Source organism: Sciurus vulgaris (genome assembly GCF_902686455.1).
Source record: "Sciurus vulgaris genome assembly, chromosome: 4".
Classification (NCBI taxonomy): domain Eukaryota; kingdom Metazoa; phylum Chordata; class Mammalia; order Rodentia; family Sciuridae; genus Sciurus; species Sciurus vulgaris.
The window spans coordinates 38,896,169-38,916,999 of record NC_136464.1 but is presented as its reverse complement, the minus strand read 5'-3'; the positions used below and the strand labels follow the sequence as shown (position 1 = coordinate 38,916,999).

The following is a 20,831-nucleotide window of genomic DNA, read 5'->3' as shown; positions in this document are numbered from 1 at the left end:
TACTCTGAAGTGAACCTTAATCACTGAAAGGAAATTTTACTATGTCTGAAAGCAACTAAAAAGTGGTTTTACCCACATTGGTATGTTTAGGTCAGGAACGAAGATCCAGCAATTAAAGTCAGCAGAGTAATGGAGGAAAATTGGGGCCATTTTTGGTATCCTTTGAGATGTCCATCCATTCCCCATAAGCCAGTTCTATTTCAATGGTTCAGTTTATGACCACTGTCCATTTTGCTGCATTGTATAGGTCATTTTGGTCAATTCACTCATAAGTCAGGGGTTGCATGTATTTCAAATAGTCACCGAATAGCTCAAGAGGAAACTTTCCTTCTAAACAGTTTCAGGTTTAAAAGAATTAAATCTTTTTAAACTATTCAACATGACCCAAGGTTTTTTAGTAAGGCAACAAGCTGCTTTTATTTTTTATTCATTTGTATCAAGTTACCTATATCAAGCCATGTAAAAATATGTAGTTCTCACCACACAATGAGAAGTGTCCAGATGGTTTGATGCCTCACATGGAAATGAAAATCAACAGTTAATCTGGATAGGAGAAACCCTCTGGGAACAGATCAAAAATAAGAATATTTTGTTAAGGGAAATATTTTTGGCTGATCAAGGACTAGATTAAGAATTAGGAAAATAAAAAAAAAATTAAAAATAATTATAGATGTTTTCCCCAAAGAAGCTGCAAAAGTCAATATGCTATAAAAACTAAGTTCCCTACATTACAAATATCTATATTAATCAAATGAAAAATGGACAAAGATATGAGTAGGCAAGGAAATTCAAATGGTGAATGAACATGTGAAATGTTCAACCTCACTAGTAACCAGGAAAACTACAAACTTAAAACCACAAAATGACAGTATTTTACAGCCTTCCGAATGGTGAAAATATGAAATTTGATAATACAAAAGGTTTGAGAAAATGTGAAAATAAGAGAACTCATCTACTTCTGCAGGAATGTAAAATGGAATAATTGTTTGGAATTTGGCAAAATCTAGTAAAAGACACCCTTCTGTACCACAATTCTACTTTCAGACTACTACGGAACTGTTGGACATCTGAATTATTGAACACATATTTGGTAAAATAATTTTGTAAACTATGCAGCCACTTCCAATTTTTTAAATATGAAATTTTTAATCATAAATTTAAATATTTGAAAAATATGTAATTTTGAATTGTTACAAATGTAGTCACTATATTACAAACATAGTCACATTCTTCATAGAACTAGAAAAAGCAACCATGAAATTCATTTGGAAAAATAAGAGACCCAGAATAGCCAAAGCTATCCTTGGCAAGAAGAGTAAGCAGAAAGCATGGCAATACCATAACTTAAACTGTACTTCAGAGCATTAGTAACAAAAAGGCATGGTATTGGTGCCAATTACACATATAGACCAATGATACAGAATAGAAGACACAGAGATAAACCCACATAAATACAGTTATCTCATACTAGACAAAGGTGCCAAAAACATATATTGGAGAAAAGATAGCTTCTTCAACAAATGGTGCTGGGAAAACTGGAAATCCACATGTAGCAAAATGAAATTAAACCTCTATCTTTCACCCTGCACAAAACTCAACTCAAGGTAAATAAAGGACTTAGGCACTAGAACAGAGACTCTGCACCTAATAGAAGAAAATGTTGGTCCAAATCCTCATCATGCCAGCTTAGGACTTCCTTAATAAGACTTCCTTAATAAGACTCCTAAAGCTCAAGAAATAAAATCAAGAATCAATAAATGGGATGGAATTAAACTAAAATGCTTCCTCTCAGTAAAGGAAGTATTCAATAACATGAAGAGAGAGCCTACAGAATGGGAGAAAATGCACCTCAGACACAGCATTAACCTCAAGGATATATAAAGAACTCAAAAAACTTAATACCAAAAAAAATGACAATCAATAAATGGGAACTGAACAGACACTTCACAGAAGAAATACAATCCATCAATGAATGTATGAAAAAATGTTCAACATCTCTAGCAATTACAGAAATGTAAATGAAAACTACTCTTAAGATTTCATCTCACTCCAGTCAAAATGGCAGTTATCAAGAATACTAGTAATAACAAGTGTTGGCAAGGATATGGGGAAAAAGGTACACTCATACATTGCTGGTGGAGTTGCATATTCGTGCAACTCTGGAAAGCAGTATGGAGAGTCCTCAGAAAACTCGGAATGGAACCACCATTTGACCCAGCTATCCCACTCCTTGGTTTATACCCAAAGGACTTAAAATCAGCATACTACAGTTACACAGCCACATCAATGTTTATAGCAACTCAATTCACAATAGCTAAACTAGGGAACCAACCTAGGAACCCTTCAACAGATGAACGGATAAAGAAATTGTGGTATATATACACAATGGAATATTACTCAGTCTTAAGAATGAAATTATGGCTTTGCAAGTAAATGGATGGAGCTGGAGAATATTATGCTAAGCAAAATAAGTCAAATCCAAAAAACCAAAGTCTGACTGTTTTCCCTGATAAGCAGATGTTGATCCATAATGGGGGCTGGGGGTGGGGGCAGATAGGGAAAAATGGACAACCTTTAGATTGTGCAGAGGGGAGTGAGGGGAAGGTAAGTGTGGTAGTGTGAAGGATGGTAGAATGAGACAGATATTATTACCCTATATGCGTGTCACCATGTACAGTTAGAGGAATGAGAAGTTGTACTCCATTTGTGTACAATATGCCACAATGGATTGACTGTCATGTATAACTCATTAGAACAAATTAAAAATAAATAAATGCTTATAAAATTTTTTTCATGTAAATATCACAAAATAATATGAGATGAATGGGCTTTCTTACACTTCATTCTTTTCTGTTTGTTTGAAATATCAAATTTAAAAGCTCTGCTTTATTCTTTCAAAGGTTCAAATTTATCTAATAAGGTCATTCTAAAATTCTGGTTATGGTCTCTTTTAAAGAAAGCATGTCTTTTCCTGAACTTTCTTTACCAATGGTAGATAAATTAAATACATTAGCATCCTTCTGTATATATATTTGCTATGATGAAATGAAAACAAAAACATTTTATCTAAGTCTTTACTAGACAATTTTGCTATAAATTCTATGCCTCACTAGAATTCACATTATATTTTAAAAACAGTTTTCATCCAAAAATCTGTGCTTTGAATTATCCAAATGGATGAATGGGAATTAGACCAAATTTTGCTTTAATTGATTTAATTAGGTAAAGCAGTTATTTCTTTGCAGAGAAGTTAAAAGCCAATTTTTAATAGCTTGCTGCAATTCAATTCTGAAGAACCAAGAGAAAAAGCAGCCATCTCTGATTCGTGCACCCAGAAATAGTTTCAGGTATTAATTTTATCTCCACTTCCAAAAGAGAGTGTCAGATTTCAAACAAACCAGTGATGAGGAAGTTGATGAAAAATTGCGACCAGTCTAAGCATGCTTCTCTGGAACTAGTCCCTTGGGCTAGACTCACAGAAGCAGATGTCCACAAAGACCAGGAGCTGGGGGCAACTGGCCAAATTGCCCTGACAAATTTCAGCTGTTACCTAATTGCCCTCATTCACTTATGCTTTAAAAAGCTAGGGAACTCCCTCAGTTCTCTGCTGTAATGTTGGCAAGACACAGACCTGGTCCTTCGATTGGTTTGCATAACAGCATGCTTTTACTTTTAGAGACCCTTGGAAGGTCTACAAGTAATTAAACAACTAGGAGACTCACAGAATCCTGGTCAATGAAGGAAGCACACACAGTATGAGTCTAGTTACTGTCTCCACCACCAACACATCACACTGTCTGAAATTTCCATCAACATTTGTGGGGGGTTGAGACATAAATCCAGAAAACTGCTTGCCTTATTGTAACCATATGCCTTGTAAGAAGGGGATATGGATCCTGAATTAGTGTATTTTTTCAAGTGATAAATGGAACACAGGACACACCAGTTTTAATGAGAAAAATACAGAAAGGTACACATTATAGCAGGGCAGTGTATTAGAGTTCTCCAGAGAAGTAGAACCATAGGAGAAGGATCTACTAGTACTGCGGCAGGCAGAGACTGAGAGAGAGAGAGAGAGAAAGGGACAAGAAAGAACATAGAGGCAATGGAGAGACTTATAAGGAATTAACTCACAGGATTATGGAGGCTGAAAAGTCCCATGATCTCCTATCTGCAACCTATAGACCCACGAAAGCTGGTGGTGTATTTCAGTAGAAGTCTAAAAGCCTAAAATCTAGAGGACTGATGCTTCCAGTTCAAGAGAAAAGGCTGATGTCCTAATACAAGCAGTCAGGCAAAAAGTGAATTCTCTCTTCCTCTACCTTCATTGTATTCAGCCTCTGAAGGCACTGGCTGCTGCCACCCACGTGTCCCTTTACCTGGAAACAATACCTAGAAGCATCCTTACAGACACACCCAGAAATAATGCTTAAGCCAAATCCCTGGGTGCTCTATGATCTACTCAAGTTGACACATAAAATTAACCACCACAAGCAGGCTGCAATAGAAATACACAATCCAGAGAAAACATCAGGAACCAGGTACCTGGAGATGGAGAAGTCAAGATGAGGATAGAGAAGTTGTAGTCAAAACTATTGCTCCCTTCACGGTTATCTGTGATTTCACCTCAAACTTAGGAGCTCTGCAGTACTTAGTGTGAGAAGAGATTTGGAGGCCTAAAGTGAGTCCCCTCGGATTTCAGTTGCAAATTTCCAGGTTCACAAAATCAGTCGGGAACCATTAAGATGCATTTTGTGGAATGGAAAGGAGGATGCAATGAAAAGTATATCAGCTGAGAAGTCAATTTTTTAACCTACAAGCTGAAGGCATTCAACTCCCTTGGTTTCAGGTCTCTCACCCAAAAAATGGAGATAACAATAACATTTTAGGGTCGTTGTAAAGATTACCAGAATAACTGATGAGTAAAAAACAATAAATGTGAGCCACTATTAATCATCACCCATAAAATACCCACACAAATTATATACATATATATGTATATACAAATGATGCTGAAAATGTGACCTTGGCCAATGTAAACACCTCATACTCAATGACGAATGTTGACTAATATTCAACAGATATCATACAAAGATCTAATCTTTGTTTTGATGACAAACATAGGGTCATCTGCTTTGCCATGGAAACAGAAATGTGGTACATGGATTTTCATGTGACCCCATGAGAGTGCCAATATTAATTAATGTGAAGAATCACTCAATAATGTGAAAATTTTCCAGCTCTGCATTTGTTGTAAATTCGTTTAATATAGTTGCTGCCCTGACATCCATTTTTAGAACTGACATGAGTTATCTGAAACTCAAATGCACCACATCACCTTTATCCTAGTTAAAACTTCCCCTTTCTATGTGGTTATTTGGGATCTATTAGCCCACTTGTTCCTCATCTCACTGACCCCTGACCCAACACATTCCACAGCTGCTGGCCACATCAATCCAAGGGTCAACACTAGAGTCAGGTAAGTCAGTCCCTCTCCCCTTCACATGTTTTCTTCAAACCAGCCTATCCACAACCACCTTGAGATAGCCAAAGAGATCACTCCTACAGACATTAACATAGGCATATCCCCACAAGTTCTCTCTGTCTAGCTTCCCACCCAGTGGTTGAGCTCCCTGTTACCTCCAGGCTGCTCACTGTCCCCTGTCAGTACTCCTAACCTCTCTGGGACCTGTGAATAATAATTTTTGTAGTTTAATGTGTTTTGTTTTCACTTCCTCATCGGCTCTCATCTGACAGATACACCTGAATATGACTTCCTGCCCCCACATCCGGGTTTTCCTAGACAGTGGTTAACTTGGCTATCTTTCGACAGACAGATCTCAAGATCTCAAGTTAGAAACCATAACAGTAGAAATCACTTAAATATAATTGTATATATGCCTTTAAATATCATATTTACAAATTACCTAAGGAGAACTGTGGATTATTTTCTTCCACAAACTTGCTGGATTTGGGGTACCAACAGTTAGAACTGAGTACTAATCTAAGAGAGCTTGTGGGAGACTGTGTATTTCTTTGGCAAAGATTCAGTAACCATATAAAAATGATTTGCATATTCTTTCCTATTGATCATGCTTTTCCACACTGAGAGCACACACAACTGGCCACATAATTCAAGTTTTCATGATGTTTGGAAACAGCAATTCTCAACATTTGGAATGCAGAAACCAGCTACACCAGAATCACAGATAGACTAGTTAGAAGCTCTCTGTACTCTACATCCCACCCCAGGACATAGCACAACAGAATCTCTTGAAATGGGGCCCAGAAATCCTCACCTTTAACAAGTGCCCTATATAATTCTTACTCAGAGTGAAGTTTGGAAAACACTGGGCTTAAATACAAGATCTGGTGGTTACTTGCTAGTTACCTTTCTAATAACACCCTCTTTTGCCTTCAAAATTGGTAGGTGACACTGTTAAAAATTTAGTCTTTCTTTGCCTTAGTGCTTCAATTAAAATATACATTCTAAAAATTAAAGACTTTCCAATGCTTTCAGGTCAGCATTGTGGATTCATTTTAACTTTAGATAACCAAAAAGGAAAAGCACAGTTTTTTGCAGGCTGAGTCATGACTTTCAGAGCTCAGAATGAAGTAGGTAGCCTCTCTGGTACAGAGAACTACTCTGGTAGTTCTCAGAGATTAGCTAGTCCTTCCAGGTCCTAGCCCTTCCAGTGAGGATGCCCTTCCCCTTGTCACAGCCTGCTAGAGAAGAGCCTTGAAAACTTGGGTATTCTGTATAGTCAATGATTATACCAGTAATCTCTTCCCAGAATAACTGAGATTTCTCCTAATTCAGCAATTGCTCATTTTCGGTGAACAATGATCAAGTTTTTTAATTTTTTAAAATTTTTAACCATGTTACATTTGCTCAGATTGTATTTATTGAAATGTAATTTTGTCTGAACTTAATAAGAAAAAATGAGATTTCTATGTTATATGTTTTCGTACTTCATTTTTCTTGTATTTTTCAAATGCACAGCTGTAATGGTTAATTTGAATTGTCAGCTTGATCGGATTAAGAGACGCCGATGATTAACTGGCTTCTGGGTGTGTCGATGAGGGCATGTCTAGGAACAATTCCAATGTGGGATAATGAACTTAAGTGGAGACCCTCCCTCAGTGTGGGTGGCACCGCCAATAGGATGGGATAAAGTTGGAAGAACAAGGAAGCAGATGCAGATGCAAGCTCGGCTCTTCTTGAACTGGTTCTTGATTGCTGCTTCACTTTTCTGAGGATATCGGACTCTCATTTCTTCACTCTCTCAAAGCGCACTCTGCCAGTGATTTTCCAGGTAGTTTCCAGACGCCTTGGTCTCAGACTAGGATAGCACTGTTTATCCTTCTTGTTCTGGGGCTTCTGCATCTTGGACTGCGTAGCTGCTGGTTCCTCCAGCTCTCCAGTTGCAGACGGCCATTGTGGACTATCCAGCTTTTGGTAGTGTAAGCCAATCTAATAAATTCCCTTTTTATACTCATACTTCCTGCTGATTCTGTTCCTCTAGAGAACCCTGACGAAGACAATAGCTATGTGAAATATTTAAAAAATTGATTACTTCATAAAAGATATTTTGCAAAGTAATGCTGTATATAATTCTCTTTTAAATGAGTTCAGAAAAATATCACAGCTCCACTTGAGTATTTTCTCACCTGCAAAACAGTAGAGGGTCAGACTGAATCATCCATGAGATTCTCCAGTTCTGTGATGCTCTGTGGACAGAGTTCTATCTCATTTTCCTACAAGTGTGCTATTCATTTTGTGAATGATCCATGACAAACTTCTAAATCTACAGGTGACTTTCTACTGCCTTTCTTTGTAGCTCTGAACCACTTCTCCCACTGTGACACTGCATGGCTTTAAAGAATAAAGAGTATTTTATTGTGATTATAATAGCCTAATCACAATCTAATTAAGAAAGGCAATTTGGTACCAAAAATATTACATAATACACATCAAAGATAAACTCCTTATTTCTTACCATCTGCTGCTTCAGACTACCACTCGTGCCTTCCACTAATATGGATATAATCCTTCACTTTGCTTTTTATAAAGTGAGGAAAACTCAACATGACTGATGTGCAAATCTTTTTCTGCTTCTTGTCAACTTCTCTCACCATCTCTTTCACATTAGCCATCGTACATTTTGCTTTTACATTTTTATTGATGATCACATCGTATCTCTGTTAACTTGTACAACATGAGTAGATTTTAGTGCAGTGGGATCTTAAAAAGAAGCAAAGTATGTTAAGAAATTATTTTTCTTCTCCAGAGAAAGTGTAGACAATGCAAGTTTGAAGATCCAACCAATTAAATAAATTTCTGTCTCTGGGAACTAGATCTCCTGAGTTGGTTCTCAAAGTCCACACATTTACACATGATATCTAACAAGGTGTTCCTCATGAATGCTTAGAATAAGTAATGACATCACAATATGAATTCCAGTTGGTGTTTTCAAAATGTGCTGACCCTATGAAAGTCTCCAAATGGCTTCTTTGTATAGAGTTAAGGACCATCTGGCTAGCTAAGATAAACAAGTTTCAACATATGGACCACAGCACATACACAACTCTGCTCCACTAGTGCAGAAAATTAAGAAAAGGTCACTCTCTTGATATGAGTAACTTGTGCAAAAGAAGCAATTCCATGTAGTGGACAACCTGCCCTAAGGTGCGCATGGAAGAGCTCAATTACAGTTCCTGCTCTACCACTCACTGGGAATGCCACCTGATCATGCCAAGTCTCTTCAGTTCCTCATATGAAAATGAAAAGCAATGCCAAGTCACCTCCTCTCCTTCCTTCCTTTCTTCTTTGCTTCCTTCCCTCTCTCCCTCCTTCCTTTTCTTTTTTACCATTAAGAAACCCTTATACATGCCTACCCTATATATGTCCCCAGCAAGGTGCTACATAAATGGGCATATTGCTAAGGAAAACAGACAGGGTACCTGCCCTTGAAGAATTCCTAAACAATGAAGAATGTTGGGCACTGTGGCCATGGCTGTAATCTCAGAGGTTTGGGAGGCTGACAGGAGGATCACAAGTTCAAGGCCAGTCTCAGCAACAGTGAGGAGCTAAGCAACTCATTGAGACCCTGTCTCTAAATAAAACACAAAATAGGGCTGGGGATGTGGCTCAGTGGTCCAAGTGCTTCTGAGTTCAATCCCTGGTATCCCCCACCAATTAAAAAAAAAAAAAAAAAAAAAAACAGTGAAGAAGACACATATCAAATCAGTAATTGAGAGTAGAAAGAATATCCCAGACAGAGGGGGAAAGCATGTGTGAAGCTCCTAAGATGGGAAGGAGCATGAACTGCTTAAAATAATTCAAGATTTGTAAACATTTATATCCATTAAATTGAGAACTCAGTTGGTAATTAAAATGCTGAAAGGAAATTTTGTACCATCTCCAGATGGCAATGCAGACAATTATTAGATTAGCATAAACTATTTGAAAAATAGCCTGCATCTTTAATTCATATTGTTGATTTCATGCCTGCAATCAATGAACCTAATAAAACTGTATAAAAATATAGCCACCAAATACATATACAAGCATCTCAAGCAAAGGGTACCATAAATGCTTAGAGAGTTTTGAAACAGTTTAGAGAAAACCCAGGAACTCTGAGGGCACCTGTTTTGTATTTACAGAATAAAACTAAACAGTAAGGCAACAGCGATTCAGTTACTTTTATAAGTACTTCACTTCCCAAGCATCGCTTGCCAGTACTCAGTCTTGCCAGAAGATGACAGCTGACACCCTAGGGTGAGAAGAGATATTAGTCATAACAGTCATTCTTGCTTCAACAGTCACAAAAATATATATATATATATATATATATATATATATATATAAAATGTTTACTTCAATGATTTCTTTTGATGCTTAGTTAAAATGAAAGTTGCACCTCTGGCACAGCCAAGTGATGCCATATGCAAAGTCGTATTAATTACTGGATATTTTTCTCATTCCCTTTCATTCACTACCTTTTCCTTTCATTACATGCTGCCATGCACTTAAAGCACAGTGTTCACATGAAGTCCAGCTCCTGTTGCCAGAATGAAGCAGAGAGTTCAATACTTGGAAATTCAAGTTAGGCTGAACTCAAGTTTGACTACTTAAGGTTCTAATAAAATATTAGAGAAACACATTTATTCACCTAAGTCAATCCAACTAACCATAGACTCCGTCTTATACTACAGGAAAGAAATATGTCCCTCCCTGCAACATGCTATAGCACTTACTCTGCTGTATCGTGACAACTTGAGATGTGTGTTTTCTGCCTGATGGCAAATTCATTAAAACGACTATACTATAGCCATCTTTGTTATCTTGATGCTTACAGTGTTGAATGTAGCAGGAGCCTAAGAAATAAATGCTCACTAATCAAACCAAGAAATGAGCAGTCATTGTTTAAAAACAAAATTTCATTAAATGGATGTAGCCCCGTATTGAAATGTAATTTAGTACAGAACTGTCAGTCACCTGTTAGGATTTTAGCTATCCTTTGTATTGCAACATGTACGACATCAGACCTTTTATTAAAAACCATTACTTAAATTGCTTTATTTCAGCTACAAATAACCTTTATTTGATGTAATGTAATAAAACATTTTCAACTTTAACAACATGTATCTGACCATAATTAATCATTTAAATTATGAATATAAGTATATATGGTCACTGTAGCAAATCTGCGGTTCAGGAATTTGTACAAGTTTTGTTTGAAAGGACAGTGCTCACTTCCCCTTGCAAGAAAGGCAGCCCTTCCCTGCCCCTGTTAAGAAGCAATGTCAATGACAATCAAAAAAAGTCCATAATCCACACCAGAATTCCACTTTATCCTTGTGAAAGGACAGCTTCCTTTATTGTAGGAAAATAATATTCTCTTCTAGTTCTCTTTTATCAAATGAAGGTCTGCATTCTTTGTTTTTTTTTTTTTCTTCTTGTAGTTATAGGTGCTCTTCTTCTCTGACCTGCCTGCCTTCCTGTTTCCTTAGCTCAGACTTACTACATAGTACCATTTCTTATAAAAATACTATCCACAAAGGGACCATTTCTGTTTTCTTACCTGCCCTTAATAACCACCACTTTTTATTTGGGGGAGGGGAATTAGTGGACAGAATTACCCAGGCACACATTTGATTTAAGATACAGAGAACAAAGAAACAAACTCTCTAGATGTTACAGAATGGTGTTCTGGAGCATTTCTCAACAGAGGTACAGGTGACCTCCAATTCACACAACTCAGTTGAACGAACATGTTTACATTCCATCTCCAGAAGCACCACCACCATTGTTGGAAACCCTATTTTTGCCTACTTATTCCTTATAACGTACAGTATGGGGATCAGCCCCATGGGCTCATTGCACCCTTGTATAAAATGATAGTAAACAACATGCCAATAATCATGTTAATATACAATGCAGTTAGGTAGCCCTCACTCTTCATTCAGGTAAAAATCCTCACTAAAGGAATCCCCTCACCTCTCAGGATCCCTCAAATGTGTGAGTGCAAGAAAAGCTTTATTCAGATTTTATGCTTCTCTCTCTCCATCCTGAGATCTGTTCCTGAGTTATACCGTAACAGTAAGGAAGTTAACAAAGAAAGTACATAGGTGAGAAATCACAGGGACCCTGCAGAAAAGCCAAACTATTTGACAGAAGCTTGAAACAAACACTGCTCTGGGAAATCGTTTGTATTAGCTGATGACTGGATTCTGTTTTCTAACATGGACATGCAACATATTCAACACTATGCTTACCGCAGTTTGCTTGGAAAGACACCCTTCTGTCATACAACAAAATACATTCTGTCTCATGAATGACTCCTGAATATTCACCACAATGCCTAGACTCGGAAGCATGGGAGGTGTGTATTGGAACCTGCTTCCGCTTGCATGGATATGGACATATGCAAAGCACCAGAAACTGCTTCCTTCTGGAACTCAGTTCTGTTAGTGTGCTCACGGCTGAGATGATCCGGCTGTCTTACACTGAGAACTAGTTTCATTTGCACACAATAGCACTGATCCACAGAAAAAAAGACAGGTCATCATCTCCCCTGTAATAGACTTTGTACAACAGATCACCCTGTTGGTCACACTTTAGCCAGTCCAAGAAAGGACAGAAGCCGCATTCCATTTTGCAGTCTTGGCAAATGATTTCATTCTGTTTCCGCCTGTTTTGCCTTGTTTATTTCATCTCCATTATTCCACTTTGGATCATGAATCATGACCTTTTTTTCTACAGTAGTCAGAGTTTTGTCTATAAAAGAAAGAGAGAGAGAGAGAAGAAAATGTTTTAGCAGAGCCGTAAATGTGAGTTTTCATTTTGTGGTGGGTGGATTTAATGTTTTTACAGCAGTCAGTAATTTGAATCATTTGTGGCTTATAAGGGTTTATGAACATCTCCAAAGGGAAAGAAAAAGTGCCGTGCCTCTTTTCATAAATTTCATAACTTCCACAAGTTGCCAAGCCCTTAATATATCTGCAAATCAACTGCAACTAATCCATTTAGGAATTGTCTTTGACAATACAGCTGTTGCCAAAAATGGCTTTGCTCTCAAAAATCTTTAAAAAGTACTATAGCATTTGCCCTACCTGAAAAAAATAATGACTACTAATAAGAAGCGTCCTCTCCTCCAGAATGTGAAGGTGTGTTATTGTAATCTTTATGTGCAAAACTGGAAACTTCTTCCCTTGCTTCCTCTCACCCATATAGAAGTGGCATGGGTCATAGAGAATGTCAGCCAATGGCAGAGAAAGAGTCCCTTTCTTCTGGTGTAGAGCCACCCTCCCCTAACTCCGCACCTTTATGGAACTCAACTTACCACACTACATCTTGTGCTTAGGAGCTGGGTCTAGGATGTACCAGGCTGGGGCTGTGCTCCCAGCCTCATCCTCCCTACTCCCCTGAAAGTAACCCCCATCTTGGCTACTACGCCTTCTGTCCTGCTCCCCCATCTCATACCCATCCCTGCCCCACATTCAGATGGGTGACGCTATGGATGGATTTTCCTGATCACAGGGTCTCTTTCTCCATAGAACAGGGTCTCCGGCTTTGCTCCTCAGTCTCACACAATGATGCCTGAGAACAAATGCTACACGAGCCCAGACCCAGCTCTGCAGGCTCCTCGATGTCTGAGAGTGGGGACTGGAAACAGGCTGTGCCTCCAACCATGCTCCACAGACTCATACTCCTGGCGGGGCCTTTGCCTCTTCCTCAGCTTGAGGACAGACCACACCCATGCTTCCTCAGCAGCTCAGTGTGCACTCACACCAGTTCATGACCTCTACTGAATTACATCTACAATGGTGACCCGCCCCCCACTAGTCACAGGGTCTAGAGATTCCACCTCCCAAATAGCTCAGATACCTGTGGCCTCTTTTCCAGTCTCAATACCAGCCTCCTGGTGCAGCCCTTCCTAACAGGAGACCCCACTCTCACATTAGTATGCTAACTCATCTCCCTTCTGTTGTGACCCTGCCTTCCCAGCTCCATGATGCTGACTGCAGCCTGGTCCTACTCCTGCTCAAAGGTCTTCACCTCCTTCTTCTAATCCCTACCCACCTGTCTTCTAGGTTGACCCAAATGTCCCCAGCTTCCCAATATTGCTGAAGATATGTCCCAGATTCCTCAGCCACCTCCACCCACAGCAGTACCTCTCTGACCATGCTGTCAATCTGCTTTGAATAGCCCCTACCGCCACCTCCACTCCTACCACCCTTTCTTGTTAGACACCTACTCTTTCTTTAAGACCCATCTCCAGTATCACTTCTTTCATGATTTCCTCCATGGACATTTTCTTCCTAAGTATGCCCCTCAATGCTTATTTTTCTTATGCACCCCTCTGTACTGCTTGATTTTACATTGGGCTATATGTATTTATTATCTAGTAGGGAAAACAAAACAATAAATAAATAAAGTAAAAGAGGGTAGGACTGGTGATGTAGCACAGTGGAGAAATGGGTGCTTAGCATGTGTCAGGCCCCTGGGTTTAATCGCCAGCATTTAAAAAGAGAGAGGGAAAGGAAGAGGCAGAGGGAGAGAGAGAGAAAAGGAGGGAAATTACCTGTCTTTCCTGCTTTAAGGAGACATGCAAAGGTAAAATGTAGGCAATTGCAAATCACAAAGCAAATAAGCTATTATTAATACTAGTTGATGACAATAAAAATAAAGTGCTGAATTTCAGCTAGTTAATGATGAAGAAAATACCACTGAAGAGGTATTTAAATAACAATTTTTGTTTGTTTGTTTCTGTCTTTAAGGCAACAACCCATCACAGACACCTAGGGTTTCAGGAGCTGTGATGTTTCTTTCTAGTTTCCTCTGGGATCCATTTCATTTCATTTTATTTTGTACATCACTGGTTTCCATAAAGAAAGGGTAGAATCACCCTAACTTCCAAAGCTCCAGCACAAACCCTGGAGCATATTATTGACAGAATTCAAGGCAAGAACCCAAGGTTACTCTGCTAACAGTCACTGCTTAGAACCACTGCAATTGACAGGGATTATAAGAGGCTCTTTGAAGAGAAAAACAATACAATTGCCAAGGAGAAAAGGGAAGAGGGAAAGAAAGAGCTAGTCAAAACAATTTCATGACATTCTTTTATATGGAAGTATTATAGAAACTGCTTTCAGTATTGTTCATAAATTGTATCCAAGACAGTCATTGGAATGATACTTAAAAGTGATTTATGGCAATTCAAATCTGTAAGTAACATCATCCAATTTAAAATAAAAAAAGAATCGCTGTTTCTATCACATTATCATATTTGGTTGGGTATTATCAGTTATTTGAATACTTGTGAAAATATGAAAAAGAGTAAAATTGATAGTATTGAATTAAAATTACCAGTGCAAAAGTATTCACGGGTTTTTTCCCACTATTCACGCCGTTACCCCAAGGAAAATTCTCGAGTGCCTGCTGGATTCCTGAGGCTCTGGTTATGCTGATCAAGAAAATGGGAAGAAATGGATAAATATTTGGAAGTAGCAACATACAATCTAGTAGTTTGTTCACAAAGGAAAGGAAGAAATTCTGGAGGAAAAAACAGAGCCAGGAAGGCAGAGAAGCAAAAGTAATAGGGACTAGAACCCAAGCAGTCAGATGGGGAAAAAGGGCTGGAGAAATTAAAGGAAGGAGCCAGAGTCCTCTGGGTGGCCAGCAGATGCATGAGAACCAGAGGTAGGTGGGAGGATTAGAAGGCTTGCAGTGAGATATAAAATGGATGCCCTTTGTCATTCTTCCAGAGAGGTTATGTCATTCAGACCTGGTGGAGATTCTGAGCTATTTTGGGTAATCTAACTAGTGTTTACATGAAAGCAACTGTGTAGAGCAGACCTTGTGGGTTCTTATTCTGGTTATAAGTCTTTACAACACCACAGCCAGCCAACTCACTGGACTTCCAGAAACAAGTACTATCACTATTCAACTTTCTACCTCCCCCACCATGCCTGGCACCATGTCTTATACCCCTTAGGCCCTCAAATGTTCCTGGAAAAAACAAGCCAACAAAGAGACTCTTTATATCTAGCCTTTACCATCTGATCCAACCCACACAGAGCCACTGAATAGGTTATCACTACTTTGATGACTACTTGTCTGGTTACAGAGGTTAATGGTAGAATACTACTGTCCACATCAAGGTTGCGCAATTTTGGCAATATGGGCTGGGTAACTCCTAGTTGTTGGGGGGGCTGGTCTCTATATCATAAGATCTTTAGCAGCTCCCCTGACCTTGATGTCAATAGAACCCTCCCCCTATACTCCAGTTGTAACAACCCAAAACATCTCCAAACATTACTAAATGTCTTCAAGGGAGGAGGCAAATTTACTCTTGAATGAGAACCACTTGTTTACACTAAAAGCTCGTTCTTGGAGCTAGCATAGAAGATCCTTCATAATTAAATCTTGACTACCTTTCTACTTGATCTCCAACTATTCCCTCCTCCAATGCTTAACCTCAGCCAGACTATCCTTTGCATGAACTCCCACCTTAGTGCCTCTATGTAAAATGTCCCCTTCACCTGGGACAACACTTCTATTCATCTTTAGCTATCCTTTGATCACCTCACAAATATACCAGAGCCCATATCCTTCAGGAAGGCTTCTCTGATCAATCTAGTGTAAACTTTGAGTTATTTTCCTCTTCTTTGAATTCATAGTTTTTCCTCTCTCCACCTTTCCTTGTTTCAAAAAGGCTGAGTGTGTATGTCTTGGTCCGTCTGGGCAGCTATAAAAAAATACCATAAACTCTGTAGCTTATTAACATCAGAAATTCATTTGTAGAGGTTGGGAAATGGATATCACCAAACTTGGTGTCTGATGAGAGCTTACTCGAGATGGTGCCTTCTCGTTGTATCCTCACATGGTGGAAGGAACACACAAGTTCCTTCAGGCAACCACCTCCTAAATGACCCACCTTTTAACACTACTGCATTGGAGATTGGATTTCAACATATGAATTTAGGGGAACACACATGTTCAAACCATGGCATATATGTGTGTCTGTATGTGGTCTTTCCAATAGAAACATTCACAAAAAAAAGGAAAGGTGTCACATATTTTCTGTATCCACCTCAGTGCATGGCAGTTGAACAAAAAGAACTCAAAAATAAATATTCCAACACTGGTACTGACTAGAACCCTGTGCTAGGCATAGAATGAGAAAAATAATGGCTATGACAACTCTGTAGAATAACTCTATCACTAGAAATTTTCTAAAGTTGATTGGTATTTTGAGGCCAATCATCCTAAATGATGTGAATGTCCCATAATTCAAAATGAGAGAGTGGTAATGAAGGAAGAGTAATTCTCTTAAGTCAAGAGGCAGCAGACTATAGCCTGTGGGCTGAACGCAAATAAAGTTTTAATGATACATAGTCACTTCCATTGTTTACTTCAGTGGATGACAATGGGAGAGACAAATAGTTTCCATAGACACCATGTGGCTAGCAAAGGTTAAAATATTTACTATTTGGCCCTTGGTAAAATTTTGCTGACCCTTGTTTTAGACTTGCAGGATAACACTGAAGTCTCCATACTAACTAAAGATACAAAAGCAAATGCCCTTTATTTTTATAAAAGTAGCACAGAAACTAAAGCACCTTTCAACACAGACTTCCTGGGCTCAGATTCAGATCTATCACTCTCATCTGTATGACTGTAGGAAAATTGTTTGATCTTTTCAAGTCCTTGTTGTGTCATCATAGAACGGAGATGAAAAAAACTAACCTGTCATAAAGTTTTGAGGATTAAATGATAGAATTCTCATAGAGTCTGATCATAGTGACTGAAAATGAATCCTCAGTATATATGGGTTATTATTATTTTAAATTGGAAAACCTGTTTGTGTTATAGCTTTAAAAATATCATTTTGTTACCTAACTCATCTGTGAACTATTAGGTAAAAATAATATTTTATTCTCAAGTTCTTTGGCTGTAAAGAACACACACCAACACAGTGGTGGTTTCTGGTTCAGGACATTATCCGTTTTCTCCAAGTTTGCAAGCTGGCTGCCTCGTTGGACCCCCTACCATCAGTCTCACTCTTTTTTTCTGCTCTTCTCACTAAACCAAAGACTTTCCTCAGACACATCCCTCATCAAGCTTCTCCAGAGAACTGAAACAAACATGCTTTCCTTTTCCCATGCTGAACAATCCTAGGACCAGGCAAGATAACCTAGCTTCTTGAAAGAGCTGTTTCCGGGAGATAAGACTGCGCACCAACAAAAGTAGCTTACTTATCAAGACTAATAGTTCTCTCATTAATAACTGCTTCAAAGTCTTTACCTTACTCACCAATCCGAAGCCAATAGGTCATAAAATCCTCATTACTTTTCCACCTTAAAATCATGCAGGCTAAGCCCCATAACTCTACCAATATCCTCATCTTATTTTCTCTCTCTGAAAAACTATGAAGACTCTGTCTAGGAGGTGTCCTCCTACTGTGCAGCAAGTCAAATGAACCTAACTTACTTAGAGTAGCAGGTCATTTTAGTTGTCTTCTTAAGCAGAAGTGACTACAAGCCCTCGTTCAAAAATATTCAGCAGCTCTTCACTACCTCCAGACTGAAATCATTTGACAAGTAATTTGCTTACCTGTAAAAAGCATTTGTGTTGGGGTGATTCATATCACATCTCTGTGGGTCTTAGATCAGTTCTTTTATACCCCTGAGTTTTAAGTTATGCTGAAAACTAGGGAAAGATATAAGTTCTTCCCCTAACTTGGGGCTGGAACAGAATTAAACTTGTGTGGAAAAAAAAAAAAAAATGAAACCTGAGAAGCTGTGCCCAGCTCGAGAATTAGCATAGCTACACTCTAACAATGTTCAGTTGTTAAATAAAGGCAGTCTAGCACATGGAAAATGTGTACAGGGTGTGGGATCTTGACTTAGTTGGGACACTGGCTGAGTATGGGATACCTCACTCTCTAAACCCCAGTCACCTCTTCTGTCAAGTGATGACATGATGACCAGGAAAATCCCTCTCAGTTAGAGTCCCTGCTTTCCGGTCTATTCCTTCCTTCCAGGTTCTTGCAGCACCTCCTCCTCTCTCATGCCCATTTTCTCATTCCAAGTTCCTTTTCCCTCAGCTATCAAACATGAAGGTATCTCCTCTACCTAAACTTGAACAATATCTCCTTTTGACCTACTGATGACTCTACTATCCTGTCTCCATCCTTCTATACAACCCAAACTTGTCAATACATGGATGGCTTGTGAAACTTCATTTCCTTATCACAATCACCTCTTTGTGGTCCTTTTCCAAATCTCTACACGCTTTTGCAGTATCTCCCTAGAAAGTCACTAAGGCTTCCCAGAATAATTTAACAACTCTATCAGTTCCTAGCTACCAAGATGGTGGATAGCACTTCCTAAAGCTCTCAAGGCTTTTAAGACTTTGCCCCTGGCATATCCTAGCATATCCTGTGTGAAAAGAGCTACATACTGGAAAGATCATTTTGCTTCCTTCCTCAAAAGAAGAATTTATCAGTGAAGTATGAGATGAACAAAAAATTTTACCAGAGAGAAGAATAACTGCAATTAAAATGATAATGTCACAGGAATCACATATGAGGACATACATAATTCAGACATGATTTATGGAGAAAGAATGGAAAATATGACCTTCCTTGTCATCAATCACATCTATTGCAACTCATCAGCAAATCAATCTCCTCTTCCAATCCAACTATCTTTTTTGGCTATTGAAATTTCATTGGGTAGAGAACTATTCTGAATTCAAATCTGGTAGATTTGGTAGAAAATAAGTTAGTTATTGATTTAGGAAGCCTTCTGTAACATGCTTCAACAAGTTGCACAAAAGGGCTGGGGGATAAAGGGAAAATAGTGATAAATGACCTTACAGCATGATTTCGGGTCTCTCAGGCCTCTCTGCAAGCTTCAGAGCCTCATGCATGCCTGCAGCTGAGAGCTTCCGGTTGATATTCCGGTACTGGCACTGGAGCAGGCTGCGGTAGGTGGTCCTCAGGTCCCGGTTGAAGAAGGCATATATAAAAGGGTTAATGAGAGAGTTTGCATAGCCTAGCCACAGACATGTCCTCTCTACCCACAGTGGGATGCAGCTGCAGGCCGTGCCACAGATGAAGGGCCTGGCTGTTGAGAGAAGGAAAAATGGTAGCCAGCACACAGTAAAGGCCCCGACAATGATCCCCAAGGTGGTGGCTGCTTTCTGTTCTCTCTTAAAGATAGAGATGTTTTTCCTTTCATGTTTGAGGAGTCTTGAAAGGTTTGCACACTCTTCCACCTCCTTCTGGAGCTTCACCATGCCATTCAGGGAGATGACGCTGTCCGGGCTGCACGCGTGGGAAGCCAGGGAACTTGTGTTTGGCAGCACCTTCCTGGCAGCCTTGTACAATCTGGTAGTACATGAACAGCATGACAGACATGGGGATATAAAACGCCACTGCGGTGGAGTAAATCGTGTAGCCAAAATCCTGGCTGATCAAGCACACTTTGTCATCATTCACGTTCTGAGCCCATCCAAAGAGTGGGGGTAAGGTGATGGAGGCAGACAGAAGCCAGACAGAGAGGATCATTTTTGCCATGCATTTCCCATTCTGCCTCACAGGGTATGTGAGCGGCCTGGTAATCCCAAGGTACCTGGGAGAGAAATGGAAAGATGACAGGTGTAAGTGGACCACTGAGAAAGCACTACCAGTCAGACACTAGTGCCAATCCTTGTGACATCTCATTTCGGTAGGCATCATTATTCCCATTTTGCAGAAAGATAAATTGAAAAGTTACTTCTTTTTACTCCAGGTTCTACAGTAAGAATTCAAACTGTGAGTCCTCTGACCCTAAGGTCATCCATGCTTTTTTCATACCTTACAGTTTCTGATGATCCAGGTAGTCAAACAAGGTTAAATACCTGCCCCTTTCCCCATGACCACAGGACACCAGAACTAGCCATAGCAAGAAATCAAGTCGGATGTGGGATATGTAGCAGTTTCTCAAAATCAAAGTCTACCACACTCTGATAATGAGACTCTCATGGATCACCTCTGCTATCTTAATTCAGGCAGCTGTTAATGCATCTTTTCCCCTTTGTAGTGTAGTAAAAGCATTTTCTTCCAACCATAGAGATTGGCGAGATATTTTGGGACTCCAGGTTGGGGAATGGCAAGTAGACAGTGACCATTTCTTCTACCCCAGAAAATTCTTACACAGCAGCAATGTCTGAGGAACATTCTTCAAAAAAAAGTCTGTCTCACCACTCCAGTTCTGAGGTGGATCACAAGAAAGGGTACAACTCTGAAAAATGTTAGGCAGATCCAACATTTCTC

The 20,831-nt window shown here is 39.2% G+C and overlaps 1 protein-coding gene across 1 annotated transcript in view; it reads right to left on the bottom strand.

The window, feature by feature from the left end:
- Positions 1 to 9,974: 9,974 nt before the first annotated feature.
- The window catches only part of HTR7 (5-hydroxytryptamine receptor 7), an 89,605-nt gene continuing 78,748 nt past the window's right edge, over positions 9,975 to 20,831 (bottom strand). Inside the window, 3 exon segments of the mRNA XM_079138261.1 lie at positions 9,975 to 12,283; positions 19,392 to 19,840; positions 19,842 to 20,148. Coding sequence (XP_078994387.1) covers positions 12,241 to 12,283; positions 19,392 to 19,840; positions 19,842 to 20,148 — 799 coding nt within the window. The 3' untranslated portion in view covers positions 9,975 to 12,240.